The sequence below is a fragment of the Prionailurus bengalensis genome, chromosome B3 (genome assembly GCF_016509475.1).
Source record: "Prionailurus bengalensis isolate Pbe53 chromosome B3, Fcat_Pben_1.1_paternal_pri, whole genome shotgun sequence".
Taxonomy (NCBI): Eukaryota; Metazoa; Chordata; class Mammalia; order Carnivora; family Felidae; genus Prionailurus; species Prionailurus bengalensis.
The window spans coordinates 19,679,584-19,691,937 of record NC_057355.1 but is presented as its reverse complement, the minus strand read 5'-3'; the positions used below and the strand labels follow the sequence as shown (position 1 = coordinate 19,691,937).

The following is a 12,354-nucleotide window of genomic DNA, read 5'->3' as shown; positions in this document are numbered from 1 at the left end:
ACCAGGAAACTGTGATAACTGCTACTGCCGCGTGACACCTCGTAGGATTCGATACGTGCTGGAGCCACTGCCTTAATTCTTTCCCCGGAGGTTTTGGTTCTGGAGGGGTGGAGAACCGTGAGAGTCGACGGGCCTTTCTTAGCCTGAACACGGGCAGCTGGAGGAGGAGGCTGCCAGCGTTTCATCTGACGAGTTCTGCGGCCCAGTGGGCCCGGGGCAAGGATGTGGGCGCAAATCCTGTTTCCAGGCGGCCCCTAACCTCCAGGAACGTCGGCGTGCAATCGGTACAAAAGTAAACACGCCCGCGGGAGTCAGCCCGCAGGTCAGTCAGGCGGCTTTCCTCAGGCGAGCGGTGAGGCCGCCCAGCCACACTGTGCGCAGTCGGCTGGGACAGTCTGTTGCCGCCCCGCCCCGCCCGGCTGGCCACGCCCCTCCTGGATGGACACACCCTCGCTGTGATAGGCCGAGTCTCAGGACCGGGTCGCGCCGCGATTGGCCGGGGCTCAGGGACTCTGGTCCGCGGAGCGCCACGTATACGGAGGGGCGGGCCGCAAGGCGCAGACTCGAGCTGACGCGGACCGGCCACCTAGGGTGGCGGCGGCGGCCATGGAGCGCGACGGGCAGCAGCTGTCCGCGCGGCCGGCCCTGGAGACAGAGGGATTGCGCTTCCTTCACGTCACGGGTGAGTGGCCCCGGGTTGCCAGTTGGTGCCACCAGCTGTCCTGGGCGCCGCCATGTTTGGTGGGTCGTCCTCCGCTGCGCGCCCGGCGGGGCCTGGGGAGGCCAGGGGAGGCCTGGCTGGGAGCCGGTGGCGGCCACGCAGGTCCGGGCGGCTGGCCTGGAACGCGCGCCGAGGCCCTCTAGGAGCTGCACTCCTCCTGGCTGCGCCGTCGGGCCCTTTTTTGCGCCAGTCCTTTATGCGAAGCAAGCCTTTGTGGCTTGCGTTACTGGGGCCACTGGGCCCTTGGCATTTCATTCCAGACCTCGCTTTCGTCCCCCATACCCGGCGCTGTATCGGCCCCCACGGCCACCCCTGTCTATAAATTTCTGAGGTCCGAAAGGCCTTTGCCCTCCTGAGTCGGATCAACATCCCTACAGACCCGTCAAAACCCGCTTTCCCGTGCTCTCCGGACTTGCCCTCCACCCTCGACTCTCCAGATGGTTGAGGAGTCCCTTCTCGGTGACCCCCGAATTGTACTCGCTTCTATTTTAACTGCCTACTTAGGAGGCCATTTCCTCAGCTAGACCCGGAGGGATTCGAGGGCAGGAGCTATGCTTCCTTTGTCTTTTGGTGAATTTTATGCAAAAGTCCACTAGCAATATATGGTTTTTTTACTTGCTTGAAAACTGTTTTCTTTTCAGTGGGCTCCCTGCTAGCCACCTATGGCTGGTACATCGTCTTCAGCTGCATCCTTCTCTACGTGGTATTTCAGAAGCTTTCCACCCGACTCAGGGCCCTGAGGCAGAGACAGCTGGACCGAGCTGCGGCTGCAGTGGGTTAGTGTCTGATAACAGAAAGGAAGGCGGTGGCTTTACACCTCTTTCTTCTAGCATTTAAAAGTTAGTCTGTTACCAAGAGTAAGAAGGTCTTGCTTCTAATCTGCAGGAGAGGAAAACCATTTTATGTTTCTGCAATTGATCTTGGGGAAATGTGCAATAGGTTTTTTAATTTCAGAGATTGTCATGGGATGGAAAACCTGCTTGGTGGTGGGTAGGGCACTCCTGCATATCTTTTAATGGTTTTTCATTTAGGGGATGGATTGAAATGAAAATTTCACAGCTTCTCCATACTTGGGGGTCTACCTACTAAATTTCTAGAACCATTGTGAGCGACAAGAAATGCAGACTTAGTTCTTCATATCCGTCACATTTTTATTTCCGCAACTTCCTCATCAGATCTGCTTTCAAGTTACATTTGGCTGTGGCAAAAATTTATTTAGCCTTTCTCCTAGATAGAAGCTAGTTTCTGAGGACATATCTAAACGATAAATGTTCAGGGGCACCTGGGTGGTTCGGTCGGCTAAGCGTCCAACTTCGGCTCAGGTCATGATCTACCGGTTTGAGCCCCACGTCGGACTCTGTGCGGACAGCTCGGAGCCTGGAGCCTGTTTCAGATTCTGTGTCTCTCTCTCTCTGCTCCTCCCCCGCTCACACTCTCTCTGTCTCTCAAAAATAAACAGTTAAAAAAAAAAAAGACATGTTAAATGTTTGGGGAGTAGCAGCATAGTTAAACAGATAAAAATCATTCTTTGGACTCCCCACAGTTACTGAGAAGAGAGAAAAGCACATGTTGTGACACAAAAGTAGTCATTAGTGGAAAGACTTAGAAATATCCTGGGGCGCCTGGGTGGCGCAGTCGGTTGGGCGTCCGACTTCAGCCAGGTCATGATCTCGTGGTCCGTGGGTTCGAGCCCCGCGTCGGGCTCTGGGCTGATGGCTCAGAGCCTGGAGCCTGTTTCCGATTCTGTGTCTCCCTCTCTCTCTGCCCCTCCCCCATTCATGCTCTGTCTCTCTCTGTCCCAAAAATAAATAAACGTTGGAAAAAAAAAAAAGAAATGTCCTTTACTCAAACATGCCTCTCCTCTTTCCCACGAAGCCCTGTGGTCCTGCCATTCTCTCCATCTTTTTGATTATTGGCTGTACATCCAACAACAAACTACAAATTACAGTTGTTCATCTTGCATAAGGTGCAGGATTTCATCAAGAGGGTGGCAGTGATGTTAGGAAACTGCTTTCGTCACCCAGTACAGCCCTCTTCATGGCGGAGGTGCTGGCAGTGTGAAATCTGTCTTACACTGGGAGAGCAGATCTATGAGATGATGGGCATTTTTAAAGAGAACTCGTTGTTTTCGTGAAGCACTGCAAAAAGTAAATGTGCAGCCCAAAGTGTTATGTTGTGCTGTTGTACGATTTTGTTAGGAAAATCAGGTTTAAAAACTCCACACTTGATTGATTTATACTGAGAATGACCTGATAGTTACAAATGTTACCAAACTTCATATTTCTATAAAGTGGAATTGTCATTTTGTTTTGTTTAAGATAAAGTTCCAGGGGCTCCTGGGTAGCTCAGCCAGTTAGTTATACATCTGACTTCAGCTCAGGTCATGATGTCACAGTTCATGAGTTCGAGCCCCACATCAAGCTCTGTGCTGATAGCTCAGAGCCTGGAGTCTGCTCCAGATTCTGTCTCCTCTCTCTCTGTCCCTCCCCCAGTCACATTTTCTCTCTCTCTCTCTCAAAAATAAGTAAATACCTAAATAATTTACTTAAAAGTTCCAGCCATTCCTACCACTGCATATGCTCCCTTGACTGACCACAACATTTTAGCCCATTTTATGTGGATTCAATTAAGTGGTCTTTTCCCACTACTGTCTAGGTCGTGATGATTGCCTATACTTTTGTATAGTGCTGATTTGAACATACAGTTCTTTGGTTTTTTCTTTATTTTTTAAAATTTATTTATTTTGAGACAGAGCATGAGTGGAGGAGGGGCAGGGAGAGAGGGAGGGAGAGAGGATCCCAAGCAGGCTCTGGGCCTTCTTCACAGAGCCCAGCGTGGGGGTTGAACTCACGAAACTGTGAGAGCATAACCTGAGCTGAAATCAAGAGTTGGATGCTTAACTGACTGAGCTACCCAAGCGCCCCTGTTTTCTTCTTTAAAAATTAGCCACACCCCTGTGTCCTTGCCCTTTGGTGATCCTTGACATGGTGGGCTGAGTAGATGAGCAGATAGAGAACTTAGCTGAATATTTATAAAATTCTGCTTTGTTTTATAAACCAAATAAAACAGATAAAGCTGGGGAGCTCATTTCCATTAATGCTAACTGGAAGGATGTTTCTTTTCCATAGAAACAAGGGTAAAGTATCTAAGGATCATTACCTCTTTGTGGTATAGATCTGGGCCAGTTAAGTGACGGCTAATGATCAGAAAACTTTATCTTCTCCTGGTTGTCTTCTAGCATTCTAGTCAGCCTGGAGACTGGGTGTCAGGAGGTGTCCAGGTTGTGGAATGGAATTTTGGGGTGCCCCTCAAACCACTTCTGTCTCAGTCACTGGGCTGTGCCAGGCTCTCTGACTTGGAATTGCTGGGGGAGCCCAGGCATAACACATTTCTAAAGGGTTTCTGGTGCCCTGGATATTTAACTAGGGCTATGAACTATGACAATAGGACAATCCTCTGCCCCCATAAGCAGTAAAATACCTGCAGAGCAATAGAATTTTTGTGTAAAATCCATGTTTTTTTGTATTGTCTGACATCTGTACTTCCATATCCTTCTAATAATATGGACTCTCAGGAGTTTCTTTTTTCTCAAATTGTTTCTGACATTTTAGAACCTGATGTTGTTGTTAAACGGCAAGAGGCTTTAGCAGCTGCCCGTTTGAAAATGCAAGAAGAATTAAATGCACAAGTCGAAAAGCATAAGGAAAAACTGAGACAGGTATGAACCGGTTTGAGTTTGAATATATAGTTGGAGGCTTAGTGGGTAAAAGAGTGTGTGTGGGTGTGTATACACATGCTTGCCTGCATGGCCTCCCCCATTAGGGCGGGTACTGGGAACAACTGATTGTGACAGAATCATTTCCACTTAGCATCTCTCAGCGTGCTTTCCTTGTGCAATATCTTACGGTTTATGGGGAAAAGACTCCTTTAAAAAAGATGTCTTTTATTTACCTTTTTGCTTTTCAGTGGTTTCCTCGCGTAGTATTTTCACCCAAAACGGTGTGTCAGGGTGCCGTGGCACTGGACACACGGGGTACACATTCAGCTTCTTCCTCCATTGTCTCTTTCAAGCCATGTATCTCATATGAACTAGCTTGGTGGGGCCACCTTCGGCGGATGGAAGGAGAGCCCAGGGAGGGTGGCGATGGGCTCAACCCAAGGGTGAGAAGGAGAGCAGGAGATGGAGTTTTGAAAGCTTTTTTACAGGTTTGGTTGGGGAGAGGGGAGGAGAAGGGGAGGGGTGGAAGAACCAAGGATGCGGTTGGAAGTGACCTGAGCCGGCAGGGGATTGTGCCACCCTTCATAGGTGCGAGACCACCCACCAGATTGGACCCTGTCTGTAACTGAAACGACCAGGTGTGGACTCTGCTTTCTGAGAAGTGTCAGTCCAGATGTTTCTGGGCCCCCCTTCATCCTCCCAGAAGGAAACCTCTGCTGGCTCTAAGGCAGCAGAGCAATAGGTCTTCCTGTCGGCTTTGCCTGTGTTTCTGGTGTTTCCAGGGTCATGTGCCTTTCTGCCACTGCTAGTGGCTCTTGTGGTTTCTGCCTGGTCTCCCCAGCTTGGCTGGAGCCCAGAAAGAAAGGGTAAAGCAGGACCACAGCTGCTCCACACATTCCTCCTCCATGGTAACTCTCTCAGCAGCCTTCTTCTGTGTGTAGTTGCACATTTCCACTAAAAGCAGCCAGTAACCTAGAATGTACTAGCACATTGCTGTTACTTAACTTTTTAAATCACACAGAGTAAAAAAATTCGAGATATAAAAAATCAATACCATGAAAATTAAGTTTCTCATCTTCTTGTTCTACCTGCTGCTGCCCAAGCATTCCCTATTAGGATTTGTAGATATTTTTTCCAGAAGTATTTATCCATATATAAACACACATAGGAATTTTTCATTGAAGTGGAAGCAGAGTATACATAAATGCCATTTTTGAGCATGTTTTAGTTCTTTTAGTTTTTGAGCCAGTTTTGAGCATATTTTAGGTTTTTGCTCTGCCGATCTCAAACCATGTAATTATTATTGTTCCTAGAGCCACCGAATAAGTTGAATTCCTTCTGCATGTCAGAATGGATGACTTCAGGGCCTGATTTTTTTGTGTGGTGTCCATGAGATAGCTTGATCGTTTATGCAGTTTGCCGATGCGGCTAAAAATTATCTTTTTAAAAGATCACTTTTTAAAATTGCAGTCTGAGCCCCCGAAAATTGGGAAAGGGACAAAAGCTTGTGTTCAGTGTTCAGATTGTTGTAGCACATGTGGTTCTGTCTCGTGTCCTTCACAAATATAATAGTCATAATCAACTGACTGAGCCTGCCTGACCCACAGCTAACTGCGCTCTCTTGTTTGTAGTCTCGGGATTTGTCAGCTGAGTCCCATCCTGGCATTCTCTGTGTCAGCTAGGAGTGTAGAATAGATGATTTCCTCCTTGACTTCTTGTATCTGCAGACAGCAGAAGCATGGGGAGACAGGTATTTGGGGTTAGCAGCAAGGGGCTCTGAAAGCCATGGAGGAATTTTCTGGATATGTGATTTCTTAAGGCATCTTCTCACATACCCTTGTGACATCACAGTGTAACTGGAACCAGAATGAACAGCAGTTTGGGTCTGGAATCCACTGGGAATGGGAAATGTAGCGTATGTAAGCTATGGTACCCAGTTACTGGTAGAAATGTTGTTCTTCTGGGAGTAGGAAGCAGAGGCAAAGGCCCAGGGCACCGTGTTCCCACCCTCCTCGGGTGCCTACTCACTGTAGGATTACAAGCTTTCTCAAGTGCTCATTGTTGTGCACAGTTTTCCACCGAGATTAGTTTTTCCTTATGTTTCCAGTAGTATTTGACTTTCAAAGCACTTTCAAATCTTCTCTCATTAGATCCTCACAGAATGCAAAGCAGAGGGATTAAGTGATTTAGGTAACATGGCCACATGGCCACAGAGCAGGCCTGCCAGCCATGCTCACCTGTTCCAAGTCAGAATTCTTTCACATGTCCTCCTATGGGTAAGTTTCAGGAGAACTGATCAGTGTTCATTTTTCCATGATGCCTTTTGCTTTCTTTAGTAAAGTTTCTGTTTGTGAGTTAAATTCCTACCACTAGATGACAGCACTGTTATTAACTAAAGAAAACACAGGTGAAGGTTTGGTTTGAAGGACTTTTAAATTAGAAAATTGTTGGGGTGCCAGGTGGCTCACTCGGTTGAGCTTCCAACTCAATTTCAGTTCAGGTCATGATCTCACATTCGTGAGTTAGAACTTTGCATTGGGCTCCGCTTTGAGCATGGAGCCTGCTTAAGATTCTCTCTCACCATATATGAATAACCCAACGCTAATATCATCTTCAATGGGGAAAAACTGAGAGCTTTCCCCTTAAGGTCCGGAACAAGACAGGGATGTCCACTCTCGCCACTGTTATTCAACATAGTATTGGAAGTCTTAGCCTCTGCAATCAGACAATACAAAGAACTAAAAGGCATCCAAATCAGCCAGGAGGAAGTCAAACTTTCACTCTTTGCAGATGACATGATATTCTATATGGAAAACCCAAAAGATTGCACCAAAAAACTGCCAGAACTGATTCATGAGTTCAGCAAAGTGGCAGGATATAAAATCAACGCAGAGAAATCAGTTGCATTCCTATTCACCAGCTATGAAGCAAGAGAAAGAGAAATCAAGCAATCGATCCCACTTACAATTGCCAAAAACCATAAAATACCTAGGAATAAATCTAACCAAAAAGGTAAAAAATCTATACACTGAAAACTATAGAAAACTTATGAAAGAAATTGAAGAAGACACAAAAAAAATGGAAAAAGATTCCATGCTCCTGGATAGGAAGAACAAATATTGTTAAAATGTTGATACTACCCAAAGCAATCTACATATTCAATGCAATCCCTATCAAAATAACACCAGCATTCTTCACAGAGCTAGAACAAATAATCCTCAAATTTGTATGGAACCAGAAAGGACCCCAAATAGCCAAGCAATCTTGAAAAAGAAAACCAAAACAGGAGGCATCACAATCCCGGACTTCAAGCTATATTACAAAGCTGTAATCATCAAGACAGTATGGTACTTGGCACAAGAACAGACACTCAGATCAGTGGAACAGAATAGAGAACCCAGAAGTGGACCAACAGACGTATGGCCAACTAATCTTTGACAAAGCAAGAAAGAATATCCAATGGAATAAAGACAGTCTTTTCAGCAAGTGGTGCTGGGAAAACTGGACAGCGACATGCAGAAGAATGAACCTGGACCACTTTCTTACACTATACACAAAAATAAACTCAAAATGGATGGAAGACCTAAATGTAAGACAGGAAGCCATCAAAATCCTCGAGGAGAAAGCAGGCAAAAACCTCCTTGATCTTGGCTGCAGCAACTTCTTACTCAACACGTTTCTGGAGGCAAGGGAAACAAGCAAAAATGAACTACTGGGACCTCATCAAAATAACAGGTTTCTGCACAGCTAAGGAAACAATCAGCAAAAGTAAAAGGCAACCGACAGAATGGGAGAAGATATTTGCAAACAACATATCAGATAAAGGTTAGTATTCTATAAAGAACTTATCAAACTCAACACCCAAAAAACAATCCAGTGAAGAAATATACCAATGACATGAATAGACACTTCTCCAAAGAAGGCATCCAGATGGCCAACCGACACATGAATAAATGCTCAACATCACTCATCATCAGGGAAATACAAATCAAAACCACAATGAGATACCACCTCACACCTGTCAGAATGGCTAACATTAACTCAGACAACAACAGATGTTGACAAGGATGCGGAGAAAGAGGAACCCTTTTGCACTGCTGGTGGGAATGCAAACTGGTGTAGCCACTCTGGAAAACAGTATGGAGGTTCCTCAAAAAATTAAAAATAGAACTACCCTACGACCCAGCAATTGCACTACTAGGTATTTATCCAAGGGATACAGGTGTGCTGTTTCAAAGGGACACATGCACCCCAGTGTTTATAGCAGCACTATCAACAATAGCCAAAGTATGGAAAGAGCCCAAATGTCCATCAATGGATGAATGGATAAAGAAGGTATGGTACACACACACACACACACACACACACACACACACACATAAACACACAATGGAGTATTACTCGGCAATCAAAAAGAATGAAATCTTGCCATTTGGAACTACATGGATGGAACTGGAGGGTATTATGCTAAGTGAAATTAGTCAGAGAAAGACAAATATCATATGGCTTCACTCATATGAGGATTTTAACACATCTCCGGAGGCAAGGGAAACAAAAGAGACAAAACAGATGAACATAAGGGAAGGGAAACAAAAATAATACAAAAAACAGGGACAAAACATAAGAGACTCTTCAATATGGAGAACAAACTGAGGGTTATGGGAGAGGTTGTGGGAGGGGAGATGGGCTAAATGGGTAAGGGGCATTAAGGAATCTACTCCTGAAATCGTTGTTGTGCTATATGCTAACTAACTTGGATGTAAATTTTAAAAAATTTTTTTAAAAAGTTTCTCTCTCTCTCCCTCTGTGTCTCTCTCCTGCTTGCATGCCCTAAAATTAAAAAACAAAAATTAGAAAATTGGCACAGTTTGCGTTTTCTTTGAGGAAGATGGCAGCTTCTGAATTCATTCTGTAATGTATGATTCTTCCTCAGCTTGAAGAACAAAAAAGGAGACAGAAGATTGAAATGTGGGACAGCATGCAAGAAGGAAAAAGTTACAAAGGAAATGTAAGAAAGCCCCCAGAAGAAGATAGTGCTGGGCCTTCTACTTCATCAGTACTGCCGAAACGGAAGTCTGACAGAAAACCTCTGCGAGGAGGTGGTAAGTACCTAACGTTAAAGCATTTTGAGCAATTATGGCATATATTTACCTTTTAAAAAAAAGGTTCTGTTTCTTCCTTTTGTTGTCTATAAACTGAGGCTAATTCCGAAGTTTAGGATTATGGAGATTAAACAGAAGAAGCACATACCAAGCCCCCCATACCCCTGGCAGTCACCAACCTGGGGAGCCCTCTTACCCAGTGTCCCAGGGCAAGGATGTGGGTGCAAATCCCGCTTTCCGGAGGCCTGTAACCTCCTTGGCCTCAGTGTCCACTTAGTGTAAAAAAAAAAAAAAAAAAAAAGTAAACCTTCAGTAAGTTGAAAGGGAGGTCAGTCAAGGCCCCAGTGAGTGGAATGATGGCACTCGTATGTCTGCCCCTCCCCTGCTTGCACTTGCCTGCACGTGTACTCACTCTCTGTCTCTCTCTCTCTCTAAAAAATAAACATTAAAAAAAATTTTTTTTAACTTACCTTGCTGGAGGGATATTTTTCAGAGCAAACAGTGGTGATATTTAGGAGAGGAGTGGAAATCGTAGAAAATGTAATGCATGATATTGCTATGTGCATGGTATCTTAGTGTTTCCATTGATCCTGAGCTAGATGCTCTCTGACTAGCTTGGTGTGTTACAAATGAGGAAATTGAGGCATAGGGAGTTATTGCCCAAAGATGCCACAGCAAGTAAAGAGCAAAACCACCTCAGTTAAGGTCTCACTGGCCTAAAGCCTGAGCACTCAACCCAGTTACCAAATGTCCATTAACTTTGGGAAGCTAGTGAGTTTGCAGGGTTAAGAATGAGGGCAGAGTACATAGATTACCCATTTCTCACTGAGAACAGCAAGTTCTGTTCTGTTTTGATTTTTTTTTTAATTTATTTTCTGTAGCTTGAACAGTCCTGATTTGCATGTATACATTTTATTTACTTATTTGTTTATTTTAGAGCGGGAGAGTTAGAGCACAAGCAGGGAAGGAGCAGAGAGAGAAGGAGAGAGAATCCCAAGCAAGCTCTGTGCTGTCAGTACAGAGCCTGACTCGGGGCTCAATCCCATGAACCATGAGATCATGACCTGAGCCAAGACTAAGAAATGCTTAACTGCTTGAGCCACCCAGGCGCTGTTGAATTGTATACATTTTGTTAAGCACTATAATAGGGGCCTCCATATATTTAAATCCAGCCATCTTGAGAGGTTTTTTTGGGCAAATTTGTTGTGTGTTTTGGGGAGTTTTCATATGTTTGAGGAGTTGAGATCAGGAAGCTGGATGGCTTCTTTTATTCCCAGCCGAAAGTCAGTTCAAAGTGCAGTCACAGAATAAAGTTATTTTTTTCACATGGTAGCTAAAAGTTTGGTGAAAATGTCCGTGAGAATAGAATCCATAGCTTTGTAGTGCTTTGCATGTGAGGATCATGATTTTATGTTTGATAGAGAATATTCCCAGTACTGTTTTGCTTCCTTTCTCTCATCCCAGGTTACAACCCTTTGTCTGGTGAAGGAGGTGGAGCCTGCTCCTGGAGACCCGGACGCAGAGGCCCGTCAGCTGGTGGATGAGGCTAAGAATCTTGTTAGTGTCGCTTTTGACATTAGCAAGATGAATCTGTAACCCTCAGTTCAATTGCCTTACGCACACTTTTCACAGTGACTAGCCAAGGGGAGTGGGGTTTATTTCTGATCTTAACTACACCTGCATCTTTAATGGTCGAAGTCCGCATAGGATATAGACCTCACCACTAGCAGTAGTGACAGTTGGTCACAGTTCACTAACGGTGAACACAATGAGTGTGTTCATTGATTTCGTGAGTAATTGCTAGTTGGTAGATAAGACCCTCCAGGTGACTAACAATCTTGAGATGAAAGAGACCTAGTAATGGTTCTTCAAGTTAGAAGTCCTTGCTGGTAGGACAGTCTCTGTGACAGGTTGCGTTGAATGATGTCTTCCTTGTAAATGGTGAGCCCACCAGCGAGGATTACTGATGCAGACAGTTGATGGGGTTGTTTCTGTATATTTATTTTTATGTACAGAACTTTGTTAAAAAACCTGTAAATATTAAAAAAAAAAAATGCAAAGAACATTTTTAGCATCTTTATTAAATTCAAGGAAACTTCTTTATGAACTTGAATTTGTCAAACATTAAACAGCTTTTTATCATCCCACAACCTCCTACTATTACTCATTTTCCCTCCTCATGATTTCTCTCCTGTGGTGAGCATGGCGCGTGACAGCTACAATGATTCCCAGAGTTGGCAGACCCATTGGGGTTTGTCCACAAAATCGGGTGCTTGGAGTGGAATTGCTAAACCAATAAGATAAACATCTTGTCTAGAGGTGTCTCGAGGGCCATCCAGGTTTCTAAGGGTCCTGTGGGTCATTCCCCTTGCACGATGACTCCTTCTTAGCTCATGGGCTGGATTTGGCCTGTGTGCTATAGTTTACAGAGCCTGCTGTCAAGTGGAGATATCCTAAGAAGGAACAAAATTAATCTTCAGAATTAGCCGGGAAAGTATCCTAGAGTGGTCTCATATATAAATTAGCCAACATTCTTGAGTTGAGTATCTGATATATGTGAAGTATTCTGTGGTCGTCTTCCTTGATATAAAGAAAGGAAGAAATACATTCTGGTTTTATGGGACTCACAGTCTCTTGGCGAAGGTTGGGGAGAGCAAAAACAGGACACTTGAACAGCGTACTTAACAAACAAGTAGGTTGGGATAGTCAAGACTAGAATTTGAGTCTGGAGACATTTGAGTTAAATTTTGGGTGGGGGAGGGGCGCCTGGGTGGCTCAGTTGAGCTTCCGACTTTGGCTCAGGTCATGATCTC

At 44.8% G+C, this 12,354-nt stretch overlaps 1 protein-coding gene across 1 annotated transcript; it reads left to right on the top strand.

The window, feature by feature from the left end:
- Nucleotides 1–369: 369 nt before the first annotated feature.
- Nucleotides 370–11,604, top strand: SELENOS (selenoprotein S). Its single transcript, XM_043554809.1, has 5 exons — nt 370–682; nt 1,363–1,497; nt 4,333–4,439; nt 9,373–9,541; nt 11,006–11,604. Exons 1-5 carry the CDS (start codon nt 607–609, stop codon nt 11,083–11,085), a joined length of 567 nt encoding a protein of 188 aa, XP_043410744.1. The 5' UTR covers nt 370–606; the 3' UTR covers nt 11,086–11,604.
- The last annotated feature ends 750 nt before the right edge of the window (nt 11,605–12,354 follow it).

Coding starts and splice junctions, on each gene's coding strand:
- SELENOS (XM_043554809.1), top strand. CDS start 607: ATGGAGCGCGACGGGCAGCAGCTGTCCGCGCGGCCGGCCCTGGAGACA. Junction 683..1,362: donor GCGCTTCCTTCACGTCACGG/GTGAGTGGCCCC, acceptor TTTTCTTTTCAG/TGGGCTCCCTGCTAGCCACC. Junction 1,498..4,332: donor CCGAGCTGCGGCTGCAGTGG/GTTAGTGTCTGA, acceptor CTGACATTTTAG/AACCTGATGTTGTTGTTAAA.